Below are 25,665 nucleotides of genomic sequence, written 5' to 3' on the forward strand. Positions count from 1 at the left end.
TGAAGAGCTCAGGGACAGTGCCCAGGCCGAGAGTTCAAGCCCCAGGACCCCTGCCCCCACAAAAAGAACCCCAAACACTTCATGTAGGGTGGAGGCGGGTGGGGACAGGCCAGCAAATGGTCCTGCAGCCACAAATTCCCAACCCTTGCCTTCTCTTTCCAAGACCAAGGGGTCCAAGTGAAACCATGGTTGTCTGTGCCTTTGTGGATGGAAACCCCCCTCTACCCACGCAAAACACACATACAGCAGGGACACTGGTCTTGAAAAAGCCATGCTCTGTGCCAGAGCCACGCCCCATACCAGAGCCACACCCACATGCAAGGCCCCACCCCGCATCAAGCCACACCCCATCCTCAGCCACGCCCTGTGATCAGAGCCATGTCCTGAGCGGAGCCACGCCCCACTCTCAGCCACGCCCCCACCCAGGCCACGCCCCACACCCAGAGCCAGGCCTCACTTGCAGCCACGCCCTCCACACAGCCCAAGCCCCACACTCAGACCCACCCCCTACATCAGAGCCTCTCATTCCCAGAGCTTCTCTCATTCCCAGAATTGTGCCCTTGGGAGCCACCAGTGACTCCTGTGCAGCTTCTGCTGTAGCCAGGATATGGATCCACGTAGAGATCAGCCGCAGAAGGGCGAAGGACCAATCACCTGGCGGGGGGAGGGGGGTTATCCCCAGGACCCAGGAAGCCCCCTCTTCCTGCAGATAGGGCCACCCGTGACAACCTGTGTGTAGGACACATCTCACCCTGGCACAGTCTCCCCCAAACAACACCCAGTCACTTCTCCAGAATTCCAGGGGGATTTCAGACAACGCTGTATTTCTGCCTGTCACATGATAGGGAGTTTATAAAACCAAACTCCTTCTATGCACATCTAGAGGTACCTACTGAGTTCAACATCTGGCTGGGACCAATGGCCCCCACTTCCACCTAAATGGGCCCCCAGGGCTTTCCCTAGGGGGAGTTTGGGGCAGGCCTCCCCTGTCCTGTATGGAGCATCTGTTCCCTTCCAGGTAAGGGTCGGTCAGGCCACAGCAGAATGCTGGGCCCTTCGTTAGGAAACACAACCTACCTGAACCTGTCCCCAGAGGGTTTTGGGTGTTGGAAGGAGGAGCCCCTTTCCTATTGTGTTGATTCCCACGAAAGCCACAAAAATGAGGGCCTTCTGGAGAAGACCAAGAGGATTCATGTTTGAGAGCCAAGCGGGGGTCAAGCGGGGCACAGACATGCGAAGGGAAAGGCTTTGGAGGGGCGGGTCACCCTGGGCTCGCCACTGGGAGCCTGGGGCGGGGGTCACCTGGTGCTCCTTGGCTCAGTTCCCATCGCCCATGGGCCCACCTCACATGGGAGGACAGCGGGTTGAGTGGCGGGTAGCAGGTGGCCTGCTCAGGGCTGCATGTGCCACCACTTGAAGGAGAAGGGCTGGCGGCGCACGTTGGTGCCGCAGTGCACCTCCCCGTGCAGCATGTGGTACGGGGCAAAGTCGTCGATGAACACACAGTGCAGGCCCAGGGGCTCCAGCAGCGAGCGCACCTTCTCCTCCAGGCAGCAGCGGCCGTTGATGAGGGGGCCGAAGGGCTTGGGGATACCCAGGTGCTTCCCCAGCACCAGCATGTTCACCTGCGGAAACGGGGTGCCCGGTCAGAGACAGCCCCTCCCCTCCCCTTCTGCTTGCCTCCCTCCTCCACCCGCCCAGAAAGACCGGAAAGGAAGTCTTTCAGGAGCCTTGAAGATCCTGACTGCATCCAGGGGCTGTGATGAGCCAGGGGCTCACGCCTGTCACCACAGCTACTCAGGGGACGGAGATCGCAGGATCATGGTTCAAAGCAGGAGAATCCAAGAGACGCGTCTCCAATCAACCACCAAGAGCTGGAAGTGGAGCTATGACTCAAGTGGTGGAGTACCGGCTTTGAGTGGAAAAAGCCAAGAGAAAACACAAGGCTCTAAGTTCAAGCTCCAATACTGGCACCAATACTAGCACCAAAGAAGTAAAGGAAAAAGGAGAAGGAGCGGGAGAGGGAAAGGTGAACTGTTCTGGGAGCAAGTGCATGATCACAAGGCCCCCGAGCATGCAGGAAGAAAGAGGATAACAAGAGGCCTTGATAGAGAGGGCAAAAAGTCAGAGGAAAGCAATATACAGGTGTGAGTACCCGAGGCTCCATCAAAAGCCACTTCTCCCATGCAATCTTCCTGGATCTCTATTTCTGTCTCTGGGGCTGGCAGTGCTTCTCTCTCTTTCTCCCTGTCTCTTTCTGTTTGTCTGTCTCTGTCTCTGTCTCCCTCTCTGTCTCTCTCTCTCTCTCTCTGCCAGCTTTCTGCCAGTACTGGGTTTGAACTCAGGACCTTGAGCACACAGTCCTTGAGCTTTTCACACAATGCTTATGCTCCATCACTTGAGCCACACATCCATGTCCAGCTTTTTTTTTTTTTGGTGGTGGTGGTGGTAAATTGGAAATAAGAGTCTCATAGACTTTCTTGCCCAGCTGGCTTTGAGGCGTGATCCTCAGACCTCAATCTGCTGCATATCTGGGACAACAGGTAGGATCCACCAGTGCCCAGCTCCTTTAACTATCACACAGGCTGGGTCAGTGGGGCATGTCCCCACTGCGACGTCCCCTTGCCCTTAAGGACTGGAAGCCACTGTGCTGGCCTGGCCTCTCCTGCCCCCCCCCAACAGCTTCCCCTCCCCGGTAACTGGAGGCTCACCAGGTCCGGAAAGAAAGCCACAGCCTTCCTCTTCTCCATCTTGAAGAGCTGCGGGATGTCGATGATGTCGCGGTCTGTCAGGCCTAGCTCCCGCTTCAGCACCTCACGGTTCCAGTCGATGCAGCTCTGGAGGGCGAGGGGCGTGTTGGGGCCACTGGGCCAGTGTGTGAGGGGGAGGGGGACTGGGAGGGAGGCTCAAGTGTGGCCCAGGAGGGGCAAGATGCCGCTCTCCACAATCCACACACACTAACCTCTGGAGCCCTAAGTCAAAATACCCCCACCCACCTACATCCTGCCCCAGAAGATGGGCTACCACAGAGATTGTTCCAGAATGTTCCATCCTTGACCCTCTTCTCTACATCCCTCACTTCTCGGGATCTTCTCCCCTTCTCATGGTTTAGAACTTTATACTGCAACTTTGCATCCTGATTAGGTATCTAACAAGTGCATACATGTGACTGGGTCAAAAAATAATAGTAAATTAGCCAGGTGCCGTGGCTCACACCTGTAATCCTAGCTACTCAGGAGGCTGAGATCTGAGGATCGAGGTTCAAAGCCAGCCAGGGCACTAAAGAACCTGAGATTCTTATCTCCGATTAACCACTAGGAAATGTGAAGTGGGACTTGGCTCTAGGGGTAGGGTGGTGCCTTGAGCTGAAGAGCTCAGGGACAGCGCCCATGGCCCAGAGTTCAAGCCCCATGACCCACAAAAGAAATTAATTCATTAATTTTGAAACAAAAGGCCTTGAGTTTGCCCAGCAGGCACTCTACTATCTGAGTCTTACTTCTAGTCTAGCATTTTGCTAGTTAATGGGAGATGGGGTCTGGCCAATGTTTCTTCCCAGGCCGGCTTCAAGTCACAGTGCTCCTGACCTCAGCTTCCTGGGCAGCTCTGAAACTACACTTGAGGCCAGATCTCCCTCTGGTGGTCACAGTGGGTGGTGCAGGACAAAGAAGGCCCTTGGAGGCCCCTGGGTCTGGGTCCATCACACCTATCTGTAAGCTTCAACTGGGCCACCCTTTCCAGTCCCCGCTCCTGTCCACCCTCCACTCACAGCTCCCCGGCCACAGTACCTGTACAAACTTGTTAAAGCTGATGAGGTTCTCATTAGAAAGGATCTGGTTGATGGAGATGGTCTGGACCTGCCTTTCTCCTGTCAAGAAGACAGACAGACATGGCGGGGCAAGGACCAGGGCCCCAGGAGGACTCTCTGCTCTGGGAAGCCGCCAGGCAGAGCCCAAGTTCACAGCTGCTGGTCCCGGCTGAGTCAGCTGCTCTCTGCCGGCCTGGACAGGCAGAGCCTCTGGCAGAGTTGGCTGCCTGAGGGAGGGGAGGAGAGGGGACAGGGGAGGGAGGGTCCCATGGCAGCTGAGCAATGACCTTTAGATTTTTATTTGGGTTCACTGGACATGGTAATGCTTTAATTGGACATTCACAAGCACCCCTGGGATGAGTCCTCAGCCTCTGGCTAATGGAGGAGCTAGGTCAGCTGCTGCGGGGTGGGGGAGGGAACAGTGACCCAGCCAGTCCTGGAACTGCCCAGAGCCAGCAGGCTCTGACTTGCCCTCTAGGGGGTGAGCACACCTGACCTGCCCCAGGGGTGGCCTTGGAGATGGGCTGGCCATGGAAGGGGAGGCGGGGTCCCTGGTTTCCTGTGCTATGTCCATACCAGCCCATGTCATGATCCATCCCCCTAGGCCGGAAACTTGACGTTCTGCAGCTCACTTAGACTTCCCCAGCAAGTCGGCATCGCCAGATGAGGAAAAGCCGAGCTCAGAGCAAGCATCTGGCTGGCCCCAGTCACACAGCTAGGACGGGGAGGGGGGCTGGTGCTCTGTGAGCCTAGGGCTTGGGAGCAGTGCCGGGAAAGGAGGGACCCCACCCCCTTCTATCCCCACCCCCCAATGGAACTCTGTGGTTCCCTTGCAGGCCCAGCTCCACTGTATTCCTGCTGAGAGCGCTGGGGCAGCGTCTGTCCTCTGGGGGCCTCTCAGCCCTGGTAGAAAGGGGATGGACAGAGTCGCCCTCCCAGGCTCTCCTGGGGTCCGTGGATAGTGACTGTGAGCCGCAAAGACTAAGCCAGATTCGTTGATGTGACCAGCTAGCCACGTCCACCTCGTGGCCAGGGGGACTGGCTCAGGATGACCCAGCCTTGCTCCCTAGAAACCTGGTTTCCTGGGAAAAGCCAAATGCACTCCCCACACACCCCACCAGCACGTAAATGTGGATTTGAGGATGCCTTCGGCAGTACGAGGGTTTGAACTCAGGACCTTGTAGTTGCTAGGCAGGCACCCTGTAGCTGAACAACACTTCTTCTTGCCCATTGTATGCCTGGACTGTAATCTTCCTCTTTCTTTCTCTCTTCCTCCATCTCTCTTTTCTTTCCATCACACCTGGGATGATGGGCACACACCGCCATGTTCAGCTTTGCCTGTTGGCATGGAGTGGGGAGGACTCTTCTGCCCAGGCTGGCCTGGAACTGTGACCCTTCTGATCTCGGACTCTCAAGCATTTAGGGGACCAGGCGTGAGCGCCAGGGACCTGGAGGGATTGAGGATTTCTAAGGCTGGGTCTGAGACCCCAACTTTGTTGGGGTCTGTCATGCAAGGACAGTGCCGGGGAAAGGTAGGGATGTGGGATGGTATGGGGACAATTCTAGGGTTTTCTCCCTGAGATGGTTATGTCCAGGACACTGGCTTCCTCCCTGTGCCACCCCCTTGGCCTTTTGCCAGGAAATTGGGCAGATTTGAGAGCTACTCCAGAAAGCTCTTCACTGCTGACTGAGGCTCAGCCAGCCTGTGCCTTGGTATCTTGCTGTGTGTCCTTGTTCAAAAACCGGAGGGGTGGGGGAAGGAGGGCCAGGCATGGGGCCCATACGTGTTCCTGCCTGTTCAGAAGGCTGAGATCTGAGAATTGCAGTCAGGGCAGGAAAGTCCTGAGACTCTTATCTCCAATTAACCACCAAAAAGCCAGAAATGAAACTGTGGCTCAAGTGGTAGAGGGCGAGCCTAGCTCAAGGACAGCACCCAGGCCCTGAGTTCAAGCCCCAGGACCATACCAGAAATCAAATCAAAGGACCAGGAACATAGCCTAGTGGTAGAGTACTTGCCTAGCATTCACGAAGCCTTGGGTTCAAATCTTTGGTGCCACATATACAGAAAAAGCTGGAAGTGGTGCTGTGGCTCAAGTGGCAGAGTGCTAGCCTTGAGCAAAAAGTGTCCAAGGACAGTGCCCAGGCCCTGAGTTCAAGTCCCAGGACTGGTGAAAAAAAATCAAACCAAAACGAAGCACCCAGCTACTCAAGAGTTGAAGGATCATGGTTCAAAGCCAGATGGATATAGAAGTATATGAGACTCTTATCTCCAATTAACTAGCAAAGAACAGGTTTGGAGGTACGGCTTAAGTGGCAGAGCACTAGCTGTGAGCAAGAAAGCCAAGAAGTGCTAGGTACTGACAGTTCAAACTCCAGTATAACAACAACCTTCACATCCCCCTCCCCCCACCCCATCACCAAAGGTACTCAGACACAAAGCTGGGTCTTTCCTTCCACAGTCCATTCTGGCTGCCTGCCCATTGTTGCCCCCTGCAGGAGACCACGTGCTGTGCAGGCTTGGGGCAGCTGGCCTAGCCAGGCTCCAAACCTTCCCACAGGCATCAGCTACCGGGCAAACTACTGAGCACTGAAACCTCCCGGCCAGGGTGTCCTGATGGGACCTTTGAACTCACCCCCCACACATGCCAGAGGCCAGGAGGAGAGGAGGCAGAGGCTCTGCACTCTCCGCAGACTCCAATCCAGTATCACTTGCAAAACACACGTACTCAGATGTCCAGCCAAGAACATTCAACCCAGCCACTGGGTCCTTCTAAGCAGAGGCCTGGTGCCTATACACAGGCCACAAACCAGCTATCGCCCAATTCTCCCCACACCCCCTCTGTCCATCGCTGTAACTCAAGGGAGCTGCGTTGAGGGTCCCAGGACCGACACCCACCAATGATCCCCTGGAACAGAAGAGCCCGGCCATGGCCCCACTTCTGTTTTTCTTGGAAGAGCCGGAAGCAGGCACCAGGGCTGGCCAGGAGCAACCGGAAGCCCTGCGTGCAGAAAACAGACTTGGCTGAGTCCTCCCCCAGAGCTCCTGCCCCTGGTATCAGGAGAGGCACGCCACCTAGGGCTTACCTTGCCATCTGGAGCAGGGACGAAGCTCAGAAACTCATCCACGTGGCCCACGGACAGCCAGTCCACAAAGAGCTCCACTAGGGGCTGCACCTTCTGGGCGTGGAGGAAGTTCCTCACCACCTGGGTGACCCTGCGGCCTCTCGACCTGAGGCCCGTGGGGTTAGGAAAAGCCACTTAGCTAAAAAAGAAGGCTCCATGCAGAGCCAGAATGGCAAGCACTGGAGCCGTCTGCAGTCTCTGACTACAAATGTGTTGCTTCCAGTCACTGCGGCCTGCATCTGCGAGCCTGGCTGCTCAAGAGACAGGACCCCATTCCAGAGTCAGCCACAGCCAAAGTGTTGGCGAGACTCCATTTCAAAAGAACACACTGAGTATGGGGACACATGCCTGTGATCTAGATACAATGGAGGTCAAAATAGGAGGATCACTGGCCAAGAGTGCACAAGGGGAAAAACAATGACCTGAAAAAACTAGCTAAAGCCAAAAGGGCTAGGAGCATGGCTCAAGTTAGCAAGTACAGAGCTCTGAGTTCAAATCCCACAAGGAGCCACCACTCCCCCACATTTTGTTTATAAACCTGTCATATATATATATATATATATATTTTTTGCCAGTTGTGGGGCTTGAACTCAGGGCCTGAGCACTGTCCTTGGACTTTTCTCAAGGCTAGAGCTCTATCCTTGAGCCACAGCATCACTTCCAGCTTTTTTTTTATGAATGTGGTGCCGAGGAATCGAACCCGGGTCTTTGTGCATGCTGTGCAAGCACTCTACCACTAGGCCAAACTCCCAGCCCATATATATGGGCCTTTTGAAAATGTATCCAAGATAAGGCCTGCCTCAGTGCCCTCTCCAGGGTGTCATGTATTTGAGGGCACTCAGCCCCCTCTACAGCTTGTGTCTGGACTCATCTATTACTTGATCCAAAATCTGCCTACAAACGTTGCTGAATTTGAACCTGACTGGCCCAGTGTCTTATTCTCTTCTACAAAAAATAACCATTATGATATAATTCCTCTCCTTCTCCACAGTAGTTCTGTGTCACACAAGAGTAACACATCTGTTTGTCTCCGTTCGTCTGTCCATCCATCCGTCTGTTACTATCATCTCACTTTTCACGTCTCTTCATTTCTCAGGGAAAGATCTGACATGAGTCATTCACCACTTAGTATGAATAAGATTTGACTGAAATGCATTTCTCTCCTGGGACTGTGGGAATGGAAACATTTTCTCCTATGACTATCGGTGGAAGCGTTGTGGTACTGGCGTCATCTGTTAATTTCAGAACCAGAAGACCTGAGTCTTGTCATAAATTTGCCTTATGTGTGACTCCCTTTGCCTTTTCTGTGCCCACTTGTAAAATGAGAGGTCAGACTGCCTAATCTCGTGGGTCCCTACTTACTTGGCAATCTCACACTCTGGGGTAAGCAAAGAGCCTGGCCCCTCCAGGGAAGGTCAGATTGGCCCCTGGCCCTGAGGACCCCAGCTGGCACCACTCACCCCGGCAGGTTGCCCCCGATGAGAATCCTCCCTAGAGGGTACTCCTTCCCGTTGGCCACCACTGGCGGGCTGACCTCCAGGTTCCCAAAAGAGTCAAGGCCACTCACAGATCTGTCTCGTGGCTCCCGAGTCACATAGCCAAAATCCAAACCCTGGTGGGGGAAACTGAGTCAGGCAGGGATCGGAAGGAATGCCTAGAAGGGGTTAGAATTAACCTGCTGGACTCTGAGCTCCTACAAAGTATGGTCTAAGTAGCCTCTTGTTCTTTGGGGAAAAAGAATTGAGTCCGAGATGGGTTTTGATGGGGGGTGCAGTGGGGATCTTGAGGGGTGTCTTATTCCCTGGGGCACCAAGGAAGTCTTCCTTCTGTCCTCTGGACTCCTGTGTCTCCTTTGTTTTCTTTTTACTATCTCACCGGAGCTCTGGCCCACCAGAGTTTCACAAACATGTTCAAAGCCAGGGTTAAAATACAGTCCTCATCAATGAGGAAACTGAGGCTGGGAGGGGATGGGGTTTGCTCACACGATGTCACACAGCTCTCACGGCAGAACCTGTGTCACTGTGTCATTATCACTGTGCCATCACAGGCACCCCTCAGGGGCTTCCAGATTTAACAAAACAAAGTGCAGCATGCCCCAAGAACTTGAGCTGCAGACAAATTACGCAGACTTTTAACACAAGTCTGATCCCCTGAAATCAGACATGAATGTGTCTCTGCTGTGCCAAATCTGGCCAGGCTCAAATTTCCCAGTGCCCATCCTTGTGCCTCCCAGGTGTGTGGCGGAGGTACCACCTCCCCACCCCCAGCCCCACTTACCAGAATTCTTTTGTAAGGGAAATTCTGCAGCTCCCCGTTCCTGGGGGAGTCAAACACCACTGGCAAAGTCTTATGCGGTGCCTGAATGTAGCCCAGCTCCATCTCATCCTGCCAACAAGAGAGATGCCAGCGGTAGACACCTGGAGCCTTGGGAAAGACCTTTCCTGCCAACTTGCTCTCTCAGGCCTGTTTTGCCCTCGTGGGTCGCTCGTAGCTGGCCAGGCTGAGAGAACTAAGTAGGAGCAGATACACCTCAGACGTGTGAGGCCCAGAGCAGTCTCCAACCCTCTGCTAAACAAAGCCCAGGCTAGCCAGGCCTCTCTGAACTGCATGGACAGTGAGGCACATACTAGCCTGTCTGGCCCTGCCCTTGGCTCTGTCATTAATCCTCACAACACGTTTGTCCAGAGGCTCTGCTCCTCTCTGAGGAACAGAGAGGTGTAGTGATTTCTCTAAGGGCACACAGCCAGTCTGCAGTGCAGCCAGGACTCAAACCTAGGCTGGATCACCCCCGTTATCTTGCCTGCCCCAGACTCACCAGATTAATCTCTAAGCATCCAGAAGTTAATTAGCTTGGCATTCAAGGTCTCCCACCACCTGTCCTTCCCAAAGCCACTGTCCTAACCGAAGAGAGCCCCCACCCCCCACCTACGCCACCTCCCACCTGTGGGTCTTTGCACATTCTGGTCCTCCTCTAGGACCCCCCATCTTGAACCTCCTGGTAGTGGACAGCTGGCATCCCAGCACTGCCCTTACCGGCTCTGCAACCTGGGTGTTTGCTCCCCCGTGAGCTTCTTAAAGATGGGAGTAATTACAGGGGGCTGTCAAGATGAAATGATGCTACATATGGCCTGGCAGAAAGCCATTATCCACGTGTGTGCAGGATCTGGTCCAGCTCTGATGACTGCACACCCTGCTGGCCCTGCCCCTCCAGGCTCTGGCCTTGGGACTCACCTCTGGAGGACTCTCCCTCCTGGATGTCCCACTCCATTGGCCCCTACCATGGAGCTCCTCCTCCTCAAGGCCCCTCCCACTGAAGGTGTCACCCCATTGGCCCCAATCCCAGAGGCTCCCCCAGGCCCCGCCCCCTGGAGCTGCCTCTCTTAGCAACCAGCTACATCCTTGAGTAAGGGGTCTAGTAAGTGTCATTCACTCATCCAGGCAGCTCAGTGCCACACCATGGACCAGAAGCTTCTCTGTGGACTGGTCATGGGCACAGGAGGTGGCACCGCCCCTCCCAGGGTGACAACCAAAGGTGTCTCTAGCTGGTGGAGGATGGATGAGTTGTCTCTGGCTCAGCTGCCTAGGGCAGGGCACACAAGTCCCACACCCCCACCATCTAGCCCAGTGCTAGCCCTGGCTGGATAGGGGAAGGGTGTCAAACCCAGCAGCAGAAAACTTCCTGGCTTCCAGAAAGTTCTAGAGCAAGGGCTGTTGGTCTCCGATTTGATAGGACAATCTCATGAAAGCACCTGGCATTTCTCCCCCGTGAGGGAGGTGGGCATTCTGGGCCCCTCTTCATGGTTACCTGGATCCAGCGGTCATTGCGGTTTTCAGCCTGCGGGCAGACGGTCAGCTTGCAGCCAGCCATCCTGGCCAGCTCTGCCACAGCTTCCACAAAGCCCTTGTTGTTCCTCACACTGTGGACGAGGCGAGGACGGTGGCTCAGAGCTAGCAACCAGTCTCCAGCGGGAGGTCTCCACTGCCCCAGACTTACCTGCACACATACACCTCCAGGGGCGGCTGGGTGCTGGGTGTCATGATCCAGGGCGCCACTCGGAACACGACCGTGTCCGTGAAGATGGGCGACTCAGAGAAGTACTGTAGGGGAGGGCGGGGTGGGGGGGCCTCACCTGGAGCCCAGGGGCCAGGCAAGTCCTCCTTCTACTCTGCAGTTCCTAGGAAAGCCATTGGAGCCGGGCACCGGTGGATGGACACCTGTAATCCTAGCTACTCAAGGGGCTGAGGTTCCAAGCCAGTTCTGGAGAAAGTCTGTGAGACTCTTACTCCAGCTAAGCACCCCAGATCCATAAGGTGAAGCTGTGGCTCACATGGTAGAGTGCCAGCCTTGAGCACAAAAAAGTAAGCACAAGAGTATGAGAACCAGAGTTCAAGCCCCATTACTCACGCTAAAAAAACAAACAAAAAAGACATTTGAGGGTGGGTGTGGTGGTTCACACCTGTAATCTCAGATATGTGGGCAGTAGATGGAGGATCATAGTCTAAGGCCAGCAAAAAGAGCTGGAGGCATGCCTCAAGTGGTGAAGCACCTGCCTAGCGAGTTCAAAGCCCTGAGTTCAATCTCACCCAGCAGAGAGACACCAGGAAGCCAGGGGCCCCTCACACCAGCGATGCCCTTCTCACCTCTCCGCCCCGCCACCCCCTACCTCATTGGAGTCGTCCAGCAGAGTGACATGGAAGGAGACAAGGCCCGGGAAGCCAGCGTCAGGGAAGGAGAGGCCCTCCACAAAGAAGCGTTCCTCCTCCCCGTGGAGGCGTGGGACCTCGTAGGACACCTTGTCCCGCCCCAGCACACACCTGTAGGCCTCACAGGAGTCCTGGGGACCTGGGAGGGGAGGGGAGGCAAGGGGGGAGGGAGAAGAGGTGGCTGTGATTCTTGGGAAGCCTGACCCCTGACCTCTGGGGAGTATGAGCAATGGGAGAACTGAACTCCTCCCCCCCACCCCACCCTCACCTAACTTCAGACTCCATGTCTTCCTCTGGGCTTTGGCAAAGAAGAGGAGGTATCTCAGGACCCTGAGCTCCCTGGTTAGGAAAAGGCTCCCTGGCTAAGAATCAACCTTGAAATGATCCCAATCCAGCTACTTTAATTCTAGTCTGTCTCCTATTAGAAATACGCACGCAGATTTCCATTAAAAGTCTCCATAAACCAGGCGCTGGTGGCTCACGCCTGTAATCCTAGCTGACCAGAAAGCTGAGATCTGAGGATTACAGTTTGAAGCCAGCCCCTGGCAGAGAAGTCCATGAAAGTCTTAACTCGACTAAACGATTTAGAAAATGCCAGACATGGTGCTGTGGCTCAAGTGGTAGAGTGCTAGCCTTGAGCAAAAAGAAGCTCAGGGACAGCGCCCAAGCCCTGAGTACAAGCCCCAAGGCCAGCAAAAACAAACAACAACAACAACAACAAAGACCAAGGACTCCATTTGTAGCCAGGCACTGATAGCTCAAGACTGTAATCCTAGCTACTTTGGATTCTTTGGAAACTGAGATCTAAGGATTGCAATTTGAACCTAGGCCAGACAGGAAAATCCCCAAGACTCTTATCTCCAATGAACCGTCAAAAAGCTAGAAGTGTGGCTCAAGTGGTATAATACCAGTCTTGAGTAAAGAAGCTAAGCAAGAGCTTGAAGTCCTGAGTTCAAGTCCCAGACCTGGCATGTGTGTGCGTGCATGCGCGCGCGCGCACACACACACACACACACACACACAGAGTCCCCCACTGTGACCCCCATCTCCCTGGGGCATCTCCTAGACCAAAGACCCCCCTAGGAGACAGACAAGGTCCCCCTGGCTCACCGCACACATGGAAGACCCGGGCCCGCTCAGCGTCAAAGCTCGAGGTGTGGAGCACGAGTCTGTGGTCCTCAAAGAGGGCGGCGGGGCCCTGGGTGCGCAGAACCATGATGGACATGTCGTCCAGGTCTGTGAGGCAGGCAGAGGGGCAGCGGTTGAGAAGCACCTGGGGTGCTGGGCCTGCACACAGGCCAGAGGTGCAGGGGGCAGAGGGTCCAACCTGGGCTTGGAAGGGCAGCCACAGACTGACTCTCACTACTTTGGGGAGTTCCCTGACTTCTGACCCTCAGCACACTTGCCTAATTTTTTTGTTGGTTTGTGTGGTGCCAGTCCTGTGGCTTGAACTCAGGGCCTAAGTGCTGTCCTTGAGGGGCTTTTCTCCCCCTCCTCAAGGCTCGTGCTCTGGCCTTTGAGCCTCTGCCCCACTCGTGGCTGTTTGGGTGGCTAATTGGAGATGAGTCTCCCAGACTTTCTTGCCTAGGCTGGCTTCAAAATGTAATCCTCAGATCTCAGTGTCCTCAGTAGCCAGGATGACAGGCCACTGGCACCCAGCTGGCCATGCCACCTTTAAATCACTTAAATGGGGGAAGAACTGGGGAGGATGACGCCGACACACAGCAGGTGACCAAGCAAGCTTAGTCTCTGTGTTCCTCTGGAGGAAGACAAAAGTGGGCAGCTTATGCCTGGAGTTTCTGTCCCTACGTGACACCCACAGGCCCCAGGGCCTTGAGGAGGGTCCGCTGCCAGCCCCCGGTGGGTTATCGTGGCATGTTGGGGGGCTGCAACTCTAGGCTTTATTCCTGGAATCCCAGACAAGGCCCTCACCTTGCAGGCAGTTCACGTGCTGGTCCCAGTTATCCGGACCATTATCATCCGTGTTGTCCCGATCACAGTTCACCAGCAGAACAGCACCATGGCCCTCGGGTCCCCAGACCCACTGCCGCTGCCCCGAGAGAAGGCAGAGCAGACACAGCTTGTGATGGCTCCAGCCACACCCCACCATCCTCCCCACTGCCTCGGCCAGCCTTTAAGTCCTGACCACAGAGCACTCTGAGACAGCCCAGTCTTCTTTCTCTAAGACCACAGATCTCATGCTGCTCCCTCCTCCCTCCATATCTCTCTTGCCACGCCCTCCTTCTGTACCCCTTCCAGGCCCCATGTCCTTCTCCTTTAGCCCCCAGGGCTCTTGGTTGCCCCCACAGTTGACTTCAAAGATCTCTGAGAACTTCACACTTGGTAACATTTCTTTCCAGCTGCATCTAGATACCAGCTCATTAGTAATCATGGGTCAACTGCAACCCATGGCCTGTTTTTATAAATAAAGCTTTATTAGAACCACAGCCACATGATCAGTTTAGGTATTAATTGTGGCTGCTTCTACAGCCCCATGGGAAAATCCACACAGCATGGTTCCCAGTGACAGAAATCATGACAATCTGGCTTTCATGTATTTATTCAAATTTGCCAGCTCTTGGTTTGGATCTGAAACTTTTCCTCTGAAAAATCAAAGCCTCTCAAGGGCTAAGAACAACTGATCATTTTGGTGCTAAAGATTCCTGCCCGGGGTTCCTCAGCTCAGAGGGGCCACAAAGGCCCCTCCCCCTGCACCTGGCTTATAGCAGGGTCACCCCACACTCCCTCACCCCTCGACCAGGGTGACAGGAAACAGGCCTACCTTGTCCATGAAATTCTGGTCCTGCCTGCCCTCGGAGTTGATATCGCAGTCCAAGGTGATGTCTGCAGGGGGACAAGGAGGCAGTGGGGGAGATGGAGCTATTTCCCCTCCCAGCAGACACACCCAGAAGTAGGGGGACCCATCTCTAGGCTGGGAGAGAAAGGTCTTGGGAGCCTCTTTGGCTGCAGCCAAAGGTTGTTCTCCTCCAGGAAGCCTTCAGTGGCAGCTCCCTCTTCTGCTTCTCTGGAGCCCCTGCTGCCTGAGGCTCGTCCTGTGTTGGGCTCAGGTCACTTGGTACATTTTTTTAGGGCAGGGGGTCAGGGGGGCCTGGACAGAAATTGGCCTCTCTGGCCTACTGACTGCATGGCCAGCCTGAACCTTGGCCTGGCACCTACTTAGACTCCCTACCTCCCACACCCTTGCTTCACCATGTTTTCTGGACACGGGGAGCTGATAAAACATAAATGGAGCATTCGGGGGTCAGAATGAACCTTCCTGTACCTACAAAACATCTTTGCTTCTTCAAGAACAGAGAATGAGCCTGGCGCTGGCAGTCCAGCTATTCAGGAGGATTCCAGTTCAAAGCCCGCCCAAGAAGGAAAGTCTGTGAGACTTTTCTCTCCAAATAATGGCCAAAAATCTGGAAGTAGAGCAGTGGCTCAAGGTGTAGAAAGCCAGCCTTGAGCAAGAAAAGCTTCAGGATAGCCCCCAGGTCCTAAGTTCAAGCCCCAGGACCAACACACACACACACACACACTTGATACTTTAAAAAAGACCTCATTTAGGGTCTTTCTTAGATATTTCCTCCTCCCCCCAGCTCTGCTTACCAACACAGGTAAGGTACAGCACAGCATAGGCCAGGGGTGTTGGCTCGTGGCTGGTGTGGTAGGAAATCTGTACCTGCAGAAACAGGTCATTTGGAGCTCAGTGTTTTGCCCAAAAATGGCATGGAGACACCCCACGGGGGGGGTGCAGCCCCCTCCCCTGCCTTCTGTAAGTCATCACTCCTCCCACATCTTGGTTGGCCCATAGGGACTCTAGCTGAAAAATTAGTAAAGCAAATAACAAAGGCTCGGGACATGGCTTAAGTGGTAGAGCAGCTGCCTGGCAAGACCAAGTACTGCTGGGCGTATGGCCTAGTGGTAGAATGCCTGCTTAGCATACACGAAGCCCTGGGTTCAATTCCTCAGTACTACATACATAGAAAAAGCTAGCAGTGGTGCTGTGGCTCAAGTGGTAGAGCGTTAGCCTTGAGAAAGTTCAAGGACAATGCTCAGGCCCTGAGTTCAAGCCCCAGGACTGGAAAAAAAATGTCATTTTTTAAACCCAAGTTTTGCCAGATTTGGGGGTGGGAGGGGGATGAAGAAGGGGGAGGAGGGAGAGAGAATTAGCAAATCAGTGCTCCCTGTGGGACTCAGCAGGCCTGGGCAGGAGGCAAGTTTCACCTCTAGGGTCTCCCTATGAATCTGGGCCAAGACACTTCACCTCGCTGAGCTACCTCAGTTTCCTCATCTGCAAAACAGGGGCCATGTAGGTCCCCACCTCAGATAAGGGCAAGAAGGACTGTGGCAATAAAGTGGCTGGAGACAGATGCTGAGTTCCCTGCCCCCACCCATACCACACAAATGCGGTCGGGAGGAAGTGGAGGGGAGAGGAAAGCCTCTTAGAGAAACATCTCTAGAAGGGACAGGGCTGCCCCTCCTGTGTCCACTCTTAAAGATTGCCTAACCAACCCATCCTCAGATGGGGAAACTGAGGCTCCATGCAGCTGAATGGAGCCCGTTCCTCCCTTCACACCAGAGAAGAAGGGAGGAGGGCTGGCTTCACCCCTGTACCTGGATGAAAGGTGTCCACCCTCCCCACCTCTGCACCGATGGGCAGGCCAGACCAGAAACCCCAAGGACACATCATGTGGACTTGGATCCTGACTTGCAGAACTTGGGATCTGCCAGCAGCTCAGCTGCTGAGACCCACCTGCAGGAAGTCAGAATGGAGGAGGGAGTCCTGACATCCCCCCCCCCCACAGCAGAGGTCTGGGCCACTCACATGACTGTCATTGAGGTCATTGCTCGGGGAGTTCATAATGACAATGATCTCCAGCCCCCGGTTGAAATGCCACCGCCGGCTGTGGGCGCGCTCCCGCCTTCTCTCCATGCTGGGGGAGATGTAAATGTCTACACCTGGGGTCCCGTACACCTCGAACATCTCTGTGCCCTCAGGGACCGACCTGGGAAGAGCAGGGAGAGTGGGGAGGGAGGAGGGCTCCTGGGGCAGCCAGGAGCCCCCACCCAGGACAGTCGACCAGATACAGAAAACAAATGACATGCAACTGTTTTCGTATAAATGTACACTCGTGTGATATCCGGGCCATATGTCCATGAAAAGCACTCCTGAATTGTGTCTGCAGAAGTCAAGCTGAAGCAGTGGTACTGTGACTTCCCTAAAACAGATGGAGAGGCCCAAAGAGATAGAGAAGGAGACCGAGACAGACACGGAGGACAGAGGCCTCCCCTCCACTCCCCTGGGGTGGGCCTAGTCAAGCAGGAAGCTAGTAAACTTTTGATGGACCCCCCAACCCCATCCCCACACTGTCCCTGTCCCTGCGTCCATGAGAGGGTATCCCAGATAGCCTTTCTGGTGTGGTAGCCCCTTTGTTTCTAGGCCCCATGCCCCAGGTTTGAGGTGCAGAGACCCCTCTCCTCAGATTGATGCTGGGGGGGAGGCCAGAAGAAGCCTAGGCCAGGACAGGCCATGGCTACAACGTGGGTGGATTAGCAGCCATTGAGCTGGGGAGGGAGGCCTCAGAGACAGAATCTGGAGGTGGGTGGGTCACGCCTCAGCAGGTGACACTGACTAAGTCACCTGGCCTCTTGGCCCAGTCTCCTTCCCTGTATCGCAGGATAATGACAGCTAAACCCACGGGCAGTCTCACTGAGCAGGGGTGAGAAAAGGACTATTAAAGTCCATTATGGAGCACAGGTCAGGAGACAGCTGCATGCGAGGATGGGAGGCTTCCTGGAGGAGAGGGCTCTGAGGAAAGGACTGCTCCCCAAAGCCAGATCAAGATTCCAGCAAAAGAGGCTGAATAATGGAACCATGACAGGGTAGACAAGGCTGTGTGTCCCTCATCCAGGCATTCTGGGTTCACATCCCACCCTCTGGCTCTAGACCCTGACAGCAGCCTCAGAATCATGCCTACTTGGTGGGGTAGGGGGGGAAGATAAGGAGGAGATGGAAGAGGCAAGTATGCATAATGCCCTTGGAATGAGAGAAAGGCATGGCCTCATTTCATGGCTAGGAAACTGAGGCCTAGAAGAGTTGTGGGTCTCTTAGTCTACTGCTCAGGGCCCGACACAGAAGCCCTGTGTTGTGATGACCAAATCCTGCATCAGGTACAGCATGATCCAGACTTCCCACTTTCTGGGAGACAAGGGAAACACCCAGAACCTCCCCTGGCACCCCTCCTCCTCAGGCCAGGCCACCTGGATCTGCCAGTGTGGCCAGGTCCCCCACCACCATGGCATGTGGGTGGCTCTCATCTAGACAGTGCTCCTGGAATAGCCAGGACTAACCACACACAGGCTGACCAGAGCTCCCCAGCCAGCCTAGGAGTGGCCATGGAAACTGAGGCACACATTTCCATGACTATAGACCCTTTGGTGAAAACACCTGAAAGGTTCCCCCCAGAGATCGGGGGACACCCCAAAGATGGCCAACCTCAGGCCAGATCAGCACTGCTGCCAATAAACCCCTTCTGAAGGCCACACCACAAAAGGTGGGCTGCTCAGAAAGCCTGGCCCCACCCCCCACCCCCAAACCAATAGGAAAACTCAATGGGAGGGAGGTTCAGACAGGAGCAGAGAGCTGCTCAGACAACTCAGCCACAGAGACAGGAGCCAAACCCAGGGCTCCTGGCTCCGGGAAGAGGCCTTTGAGTATCTGAGTTTTTCCACCTTCCTAGAAGGGACCAGTGGTTCCCAGCCATGGCCACACAGGAGTCTCAGGAACCTGAGACCCCGAGACCCCCATGATAGCTAACACAAGCCAAGCCACACTGTGTGTATGTGCACATACACTTGCACTGGTCCTTGGAGCCTGGGCTCTGTCTCCTTAGCTTTCTCACTGGAGGCTGGGCCTCTACCACTTGAGCCACAGCTCCACTTCCAGCTTCTTAGAGGTTGTCAGTAAGAGTCTCATCCATGGGCTTTCCTGCCGGGCTGGCTGCCAACCTTAATCCTCAGATCTCAGCTCCCTGAGGAGTTAGACTATAGACGTGGCCTGCCAGCACCCAGGGAACCACACTTTCCAGGGAGACTGGAAAAGTATTTCTTTTCCTTTTGAGGCATTAAACCCAGAGCCTCGTGCCTGCCAGGAAAAGGCTGTTCCTCAGGGTTACACTCCCAGCCGGCCACATTTGAATACTTATTTAAGATCCTGGGTGAGTCAAAGTGTGAAGCCAGAGGTAGAAAACCTCCACTGGAGAGAAGAGGAGGCCACCAGCTCAGTCCAGGTGTTTCCTTAAAAGAAACCTGCTAATGGAAGGAAAAGAGGCAAGTGGCATCCGTCCTCGTACCACGACATAGCCAATGGAACCAAACCTGGTGGCACATGCTGTAGTCCCAGCTGTGAGGGTGGTGGAGGTGGGAAGACTATGTTCTAGCCTAGGTTTAATCTCAAAAAAACTAAACTAAAAATAAAAGGTCTGGGGATATGACTTAAATAGTAGGGCACCTGCCTAGTAAACCCACGAGCCCAAACCCCAGTACCACCAAATACATACACACACACACACCCCGATCTTCCCAGCAGGTCTTAATGGTAGACTCCTTGCCCTCTGCCTTTCCAGGGCTTGCTCCCTGAGGTCATTCCAAGGTGAGTTCTTTCAAGGTCACCCTCAAGGTCGAGGCTGTCCCTTCTTAGAGACATCTGGGCTCCGCTTTCTCTGCAGCTCAGCAGATGACTCTGATAGTTCTGGGGTTCACATGTGCAGTGGGCTGGCTCTGGGGCTGTAGACCAAGCCTGCCAGCCCCAAGTTTCCCTGGGGTCCCTGGGACCCCTTTCCAGGTAAGATCCTGCCCCTCTGGGCCTCAGTCGTGATGGACCATTTGTCCACATCCTATTCCACGCTGCCTCAGACCCTCCCTGTCCTCCTGAGCAGGCCACACCAGCCTCCTCGTGCAGGGCCTTCCTCACTGCCTTTCCCTGGGAGCTAGCCAGAGTCGGGAGGGTTTGGCCATCCTGGAGTCTATTCACAGTGGAGTGTTCAATACGCTGAGTGGGCAAGTGACTCAGCCTCTCTGTGCTCAGTTTCCTCACCTGTGAAATGGAGGGGGTGACAGCATGCAGCACTAGCTCCCTGGGAACTCTGGCTAGGGAAAGTGTGAGTTCTCACTGACCTTGGTGACAGCTGAAAAGTCACAGCCTCATGGAACCTCCACTCCCACTGCCACACCCAGGACTGCCAATCACACACAGCATCCCTAGCCTTCCAGGACCAGTGTCCCTGCCACCCCAGGAGGGACAGAGCCTCTCCCGTGTGTCCCCTGCTCCAGCATGCACAAGTACCCCCCAAAACAAGCCATGACTACAACCATGAATGGGCGAGGGTCTCCACCACCCAAAGACATGGAGGCTGCCCACTGGGGTCTGAGGATCCTCCACTGGAAGATGCTGGAGCTCCATGGCTGCCCTACTCCCAGCCTCCCCCATGATTCACCCCACAGAGCATCTACCCACAGCCAAACCCACCACCGACTGCCTGGCCTCCTGTTGCCCAAAGCCACCTTCCATCTTCCTCCAAGACAGAAGGCAGCTCTGTGGGGGAGGAGCAAGCCCAGCTTCCTGGACGGGTCAAACTGGAGACTTATCTGCCCAATGGGCACAAGTTGGGGGGAGGATGAGTCACTCTCACAGGTCTGGAGCAGGTGGTGGCGCCAGCCTCTTCCTCCTCCTCTTCCTCCTCTTCCTCCTCCTCCTCCTCCTCATCCTCCTCCTCCTCTTCTCCCACGCCCATCCCCTTCCCTCTTGTCCTGGCCCACCTGCCCTCAACCAGGCTTCAGCACCTAGCTCCAAGCTGGGTTCCACCCATTCTAGATTTGGTTTCCTCTCATCATGAGCCACTCACCTCCTCTCATCTGGGGACCATCTCAGCTTCCTGTTAAGTTCACTTCCATCTTTAAACTCTTAGTCTAGGACATTTGTTTTCAAGGAGTAGGTAGTTTTACCTGCTGGGCCATAGCTGGACATATCTGGAAAAGCCTTTTTGGTGGCCACAGCATGGTGGGGGTGGTACTGGTCTCTAGGAAGTTAAGGTCAAGGAGCTGCCCAAGAGACGGCTGGAGCTGAGGGGTGACTCCAGTAACAGAGCTCTGCCCCTCCTGCCCCTCCCTCTCCAAAGCGAAGCCCTGGACCTGACTCCTCAGGCCTGGCTCCTGAACCCCTAGCCAAATCCTTCTTGGCCTTCAGGCAGAGGGAGTGGGGAGAATTCCCCACCTCATAAAGGCCTGGGCACAAATGAAGGAGGGAAAGAGGGAGGGAGGGAGGAAAGGAGGGAGGGAGGGACAGCAAAGGGATCAGATCTAAGACCATAGCTGGCATTTGGCTGGAAGCAGAAGTCTGAGCAAGCCAGTAGGTGGGCTTGGACCTGGGCTCCGCCACTGGTCACTGAGTGACTCAAAGGCATGGCTCACCGTCTTTGTGTCTCAACTTGCCCATCTATCAGACTGAGATGACCACAGCTGGCCCCAGCCAGAGGGTTTCAGTCAGTGCAGAGTTATAGAGTTTTACATTTTAGAGTGACTCTTGCCTTCCCCATCCACCAACCCATCAACCTGGAAGTGCTAGGCAAGCACACAGGATCTTTCTAAAAATGACTTACACGCTTGTTTTCAAGCGTGTAAGCTAAGGGGCAATGGATATGGGTGGCACCTCGTATGGATGGGCACCTCATCCTGTTCCTGCGGTATCACAGACCCCTGCCCACCCCAGTCTTGCCTGCAGGATCCCTAAACAAGCTGCACAGGACCCTATGGGCTCTGCAGCCTCCAAACCCTTAGCACCATCCCAGGCCTGTGAGTCTCTTGTGTACCCCTCCAGCCCTTCCGTCCCAAGACCCATTCCAGTTCGGCTAATAAAGGCAAGGGCCCACATTTCCCCGACCAGCAACTGTTTTACGGCCAAGTCAGTGGAAGGGGGCAGCCAGGCTAGGTGCCCTGTGCAGCTCCCAGGAAGGAGGGCCACAAAACTCCAGGGCCTCTGGCTCTTACCCATAAATATCCACGATGGTCTCCACGCCAGCCACACACACAGCGCTGGTAGGGTGCTCCAGGGATACTCTCACCATCCTTTGCAGAGACATGCTGGCCCGGGACTGGGCTTGGCCTCCAAACCCAGCACTGCCCGCAGGCCCCCTGGGAAGTAGTTTAAAAGTCCCTGGCCCCACCCCTCCTGCCCTGGGTACTTGCTCATTGGCTTTAGTACTGGAAGCTCAGCCCCTTCCCAGATGGCCAAGAGCCAATCGTCTCTTTGGGATTGGCTGGAAAGGCCCCAGTATTTGCATATGAACCTGCTGCTCTCACCTGGGGCTTGCGAGGAGTTAATTTCCAGATCTAAGGGGAACAAGTCCCCACAGGTACTTGGCCAAGGCAGGAAGGGCTGTTGAGAATAGGGGAGCAATGTGTGAGGCATTGATCTGGACCCCCCTTCCGTGTGTGTGTGTGTGTGTGTGTGTGTGTGTGTGTGTGTGCATGTGTGCGCACATGCTTGCACCAATACTCAGGGATTTTTTTTTTTGTCAGTCGTGGAGCTTGAACTCAGGGGCTGGGTCTGTCCCTGAGCTCTTTTTGCACAAGGCTAGTGCCCTACCACTTTGAGCCACAGTGCTACTTCCAGTTTTCTGGTGGTTAAAAGGAGATGAGTCTTATGGAAAGCCCACACTGGCCTTCTCAGACCTCGGCCTCCTGAGTAACTAGGATTACAGGCGTGAGCCACCTGCACCTGGGAGATTTGCACTCCTGCTTAACATTTTTGCTCAAGGCTGATGCTTTACCGCTTGTGCCAGACCCCCACTTCAGGCTTTTTGTTGGTTAATTAGAAATAAGAGTCTCCCAGACTTTTCTTCCCAGGCTGGTTTCAAACATAGATCCTCAGATCTCAGCCTCCTGTGAGGCTAGGACTGCAGGTGTGAGCCACTGGTGCCAGCTCTAAAACCTTCTGACAGGCCTGGAGCAATGCCAGCCTTTTCCTTACAGCTGGATGGGTGGTAAGGGGAAGTGGGCATCGCCCTACCTCTCGGTCCTGGCTGAGCAATCAGGCATGGCAGAGGCTGGTGGAACTTCAGTGTGGAGCTCCACTCACCTCGGACGTGGCACCCAGAGGAGATGTAGACCCTGGGAGCTTAGAAGGTCAGCATAAGATGTTCTGCTTTCCCAGTGGGGAAACTGAGGCCAGGCCCCACCTGGAACCACAAGAGAAAAAACTCTCTGAAAGACACATGTGAGGGGCCGGGAGTTTGGCCTAGTGGTAGAGTGCTTGCCCAGGATGCACGAAGACTGGGGTTCGATTCCTTGGTACCACATACATAGAAAAGGCCAGAAGTGGTGCTGTGGCTCACGTGGTAGAGCCCTGGCCTTGAGAAAGCCCAAGGACAGTGCTTGGGCCCTGAGTTCATGACCTAGTAATGGCAAAATAAAATAAAATAAAACAGAAGGGCACATGTGAGTTCCACTCCACACTCCCCCCCCCCCACGCACATCAGTGAAGCAGTCCTGGGTGTGGGCTCCTCTCTCCCAGCCTCAGTTTCCTCATCCATAGAAAATGTGACTAGTCACCAGTCCCAACAGAGATAATGGGAGGAAGTGCCCTGCCCAGCAGGGCTCAAAAGATGCTGAATCCAAGTCTCCTCCTCTCTCCATGCCACTGACCGCCAGGCAAGGTGGGGACAGGACCTCAGCTGACACGCTGGTGCTGCCCAAGGCCCCAGCTAATGGTAAACCCAGTGTCTGGGAAACACCTGGGCCAGTGACTCCATGTTTCCTGTGTAACATGGCTTCCGTGGCCGACAGCCCCGGGGAAGCGCAGAGCACAGGCAGAAGCCCTCGCCTGCCTCTGAACAGCCCTGGGAAATGGCCCCTCCAGGACAGTGGCTCACTGCTGCCCTGTCCCTCCCTCTGGGAATAGCCCACGTCCACATTGCTCCCTAGCCGACACTAACTGTCAGAAAGGGAACTGGGTGCCAGTGGCTTATACCTATAATCCTGGCTACTCTGGAGGTTGAGATCGATCTAGAGGAGGGCAGTTCAAGGCCAGCCTGGGCAGGAAAGTTCCCTAGACTCCCTCTCCAAAGTAACCAGCAAAAAAAGTCAGGCTGGAGGCATGGTTCAAGGGGTAGAACACCAGTAGAGTGAGCAAATCGAATGAGTTGCGACCACGCACACACACATACAGACAGAGTTCATTCAGACTAAAGTGTCAATGACAAATGGGTTGCAACTTTTTTGTTGCCAGTCCTGGGGCTTGAACTCAGGACCTGGGCACTGTCCCTGAGCTTCTTTTGCTCAAGGCTAGCACTCTACCACTAGCCACAGGGCCACTTCTGGCTTTTTCTGTGTGTGTGGTACTGAGGAACGGAACCCAGGGCTTCATGCATGCTAGGCAAGCACTCTACCACTAAGCCACCTCCCAGCCCCTAGGTTGCTACGTTTTGCCTCCTAGTCCACACAAAAGTGGAGGGGCAGGAGGACACCTGAGGCTGCAGCAGCAAGTGCCAGAGATGTGGGGTGACAGTTCAGGAACCAAGGTTGAGTGAGATTGCCCCCCACAGCCGCCTCTAGGCCCAATCCATCCCTTCTCAGCACCTCTGACAGATGGAGGAGATACTTGGGAGGAGAGAGGAAGCAGGGACCTCTCCCTCCCGATACCCATCTCAGCAGGAGGCCCGGGCCTGGGGCGTGGCATGCGACATCCTTTCACCTGAATCAGCCCCACTGCCTGGTGCACCCCAGCAAGTACAGGGGTGAGCACTGGACGATGTCTCTCACTTTCTCCTCCCCCTTCCTCCTTCCCCTCCTTCCCCTCCCCTCCTCCTATCCCTCAGTTCCCCTCCCCCTTCCCTGCCCCTGACTTTCCCTCCCTCCCTTCCCCTCCCCCTCCCCCAGCCTAGCCAGCAGAGGCCAAGGAGACACTTGAAGAAATGCATGATGATGGCTTTTATTGATCATAAAGGAGCTGACTGGTCACCCAGGCCCTCCCCAATCCCCCAGCCAGGGGGACTCCCCTCCCCATGGCACTGGCAGCCACCTCAGAACCCCCCATTTAAACAGCTCTGAGGTTCACTCCCCCAACCATGGTCCTCCCCCCACCTCCTCCCATGAGCTTCTTTCTCCTTCAGGGCTCAGCAGCTCCTGCTTTGGGCTTATCTGGTTAGAGGAGGAGCTGGCAAAGGGGAGCTCACAGAACCTTCCAGAAGACTGGACATTTGTGGGTACACAGAAGCCCCTGTTGACTAGGGTGACAAACAGATTTTTCAGTCTGGGGCCTCACTGACGTGTCACACCGTCCATGGGCCTGCAGACAGGGGAAGGGCAGGCTACCCCCACCCCAAGTCTGCTCTGCAGCCCAGCCAGCCTTGCTGCCTGCCCTCTGCCCGTCCCTGGGAGGGAACGTGGGCCTGCTGTGGACAGTGGCTACTCACGGCAAACCCAAGCTACAGAATCCTGCTGCTTGGGGACAGCAGGCCCAGGCTGTCTCCCCCTCCCTCTGCCTGCAGGGGAAAGGGGAATAATTAAAGAGCATTAGAGGAAATTACACCCCACCTTCAGAGATAACCTAATTGTCTTCCACCCTCTGTGGCTAACATCTGGGCTCCCACCCAGCCACATCTAGAAAGCTCCCTGCCTTCCGAGTCCAAAATCCACAGTCAGGGAGTCACCTGTCCTCAGCCTCTTCTCTGGCCATCCCTCCTGCCCTGTCCTCTGGGCAGCTTCCTGGGCCTCTGGGCCTCTCACTGTTTTCTAGCCAGAAGCAGCCAGCTGGTAATTAGAGGCTCTCCAGATGGGTAACGAGCACTTTTGAAGATGGAGTAGAGATTAAAGGGATTTCCTACTAGGCTGTTTCTTTTCCTTTGCAAAACAAGTCCTCAGTGTTGAGTACCTTTGTTTGCCCACCTGAAGAGCACTGGGGTGTGGGGGAGAAGGTCACAGCCCGGGCTTCCCTTTAGAAAGAGGACACCTGGAATCTCCCATTTTGTCTCACA

The 25,665-nt window shown here is 55.0% G+C and overlaps 1 protein-coding gene across 1 annotated transcript; it reads right to left on the reverse strand.

The window, feature by feature from the left end:
- Window positions 1-1,344: 1,344 nt before the first annotated feature.
- LOC150062422 (protein-arginine deiminase type-3) lies at window positions 1,345-21,771 on the reverse strand. Its single transcript, XM_090333889.1, has 16 exons — window positions 21,680-21,771; window positions 16,461-16,641; window positions 15,242-15,314; window positions 14,415-14,476; window positions 13,565-13,682; window positions 12,743-12,868; window positions 11,593-11,771; window positions 10,923-11,026; window positions 10,734-10,845; window positions 9,206-9,313; window positions 8,389-8,540; window positions 6,890-7,034; window positions 6,702-6,804; window positions 3,786-3,865; window positions 2,712-2,837; window positions 1,345-1,625 (listed from the first exon to the last, which is right to left on the reverse strand). The coding sequence occupies exons 1-16, from the start codon at window positions 21,769-21,771 to the stop codon at window positions 1,392-1,394; spliced, it is 1,995 nt and encodes a 664-aa protein (XP_090190015.1). The 3' UTR covers window positions 1,345-1,391.
- Window positions 21,772-25,665: the final 3,894 nt, after the last annotated feature.

This window comes from Megascapheus bottae, chromosome 6 (genome assembly GCF_031878675.1).
Source record: "Megascapheus bottae isolate mThoBot1 chromosome 6, mThoBot2.hap1, whole genome shotgun sequence".
Classification (NCBI taxonomy): domain Eukaryota; kingdom Metazoa; phylum Chordata; class Mammalia; order Rodentia; family Geomyidae; genus Megascapheus; species Megascapheus bottae.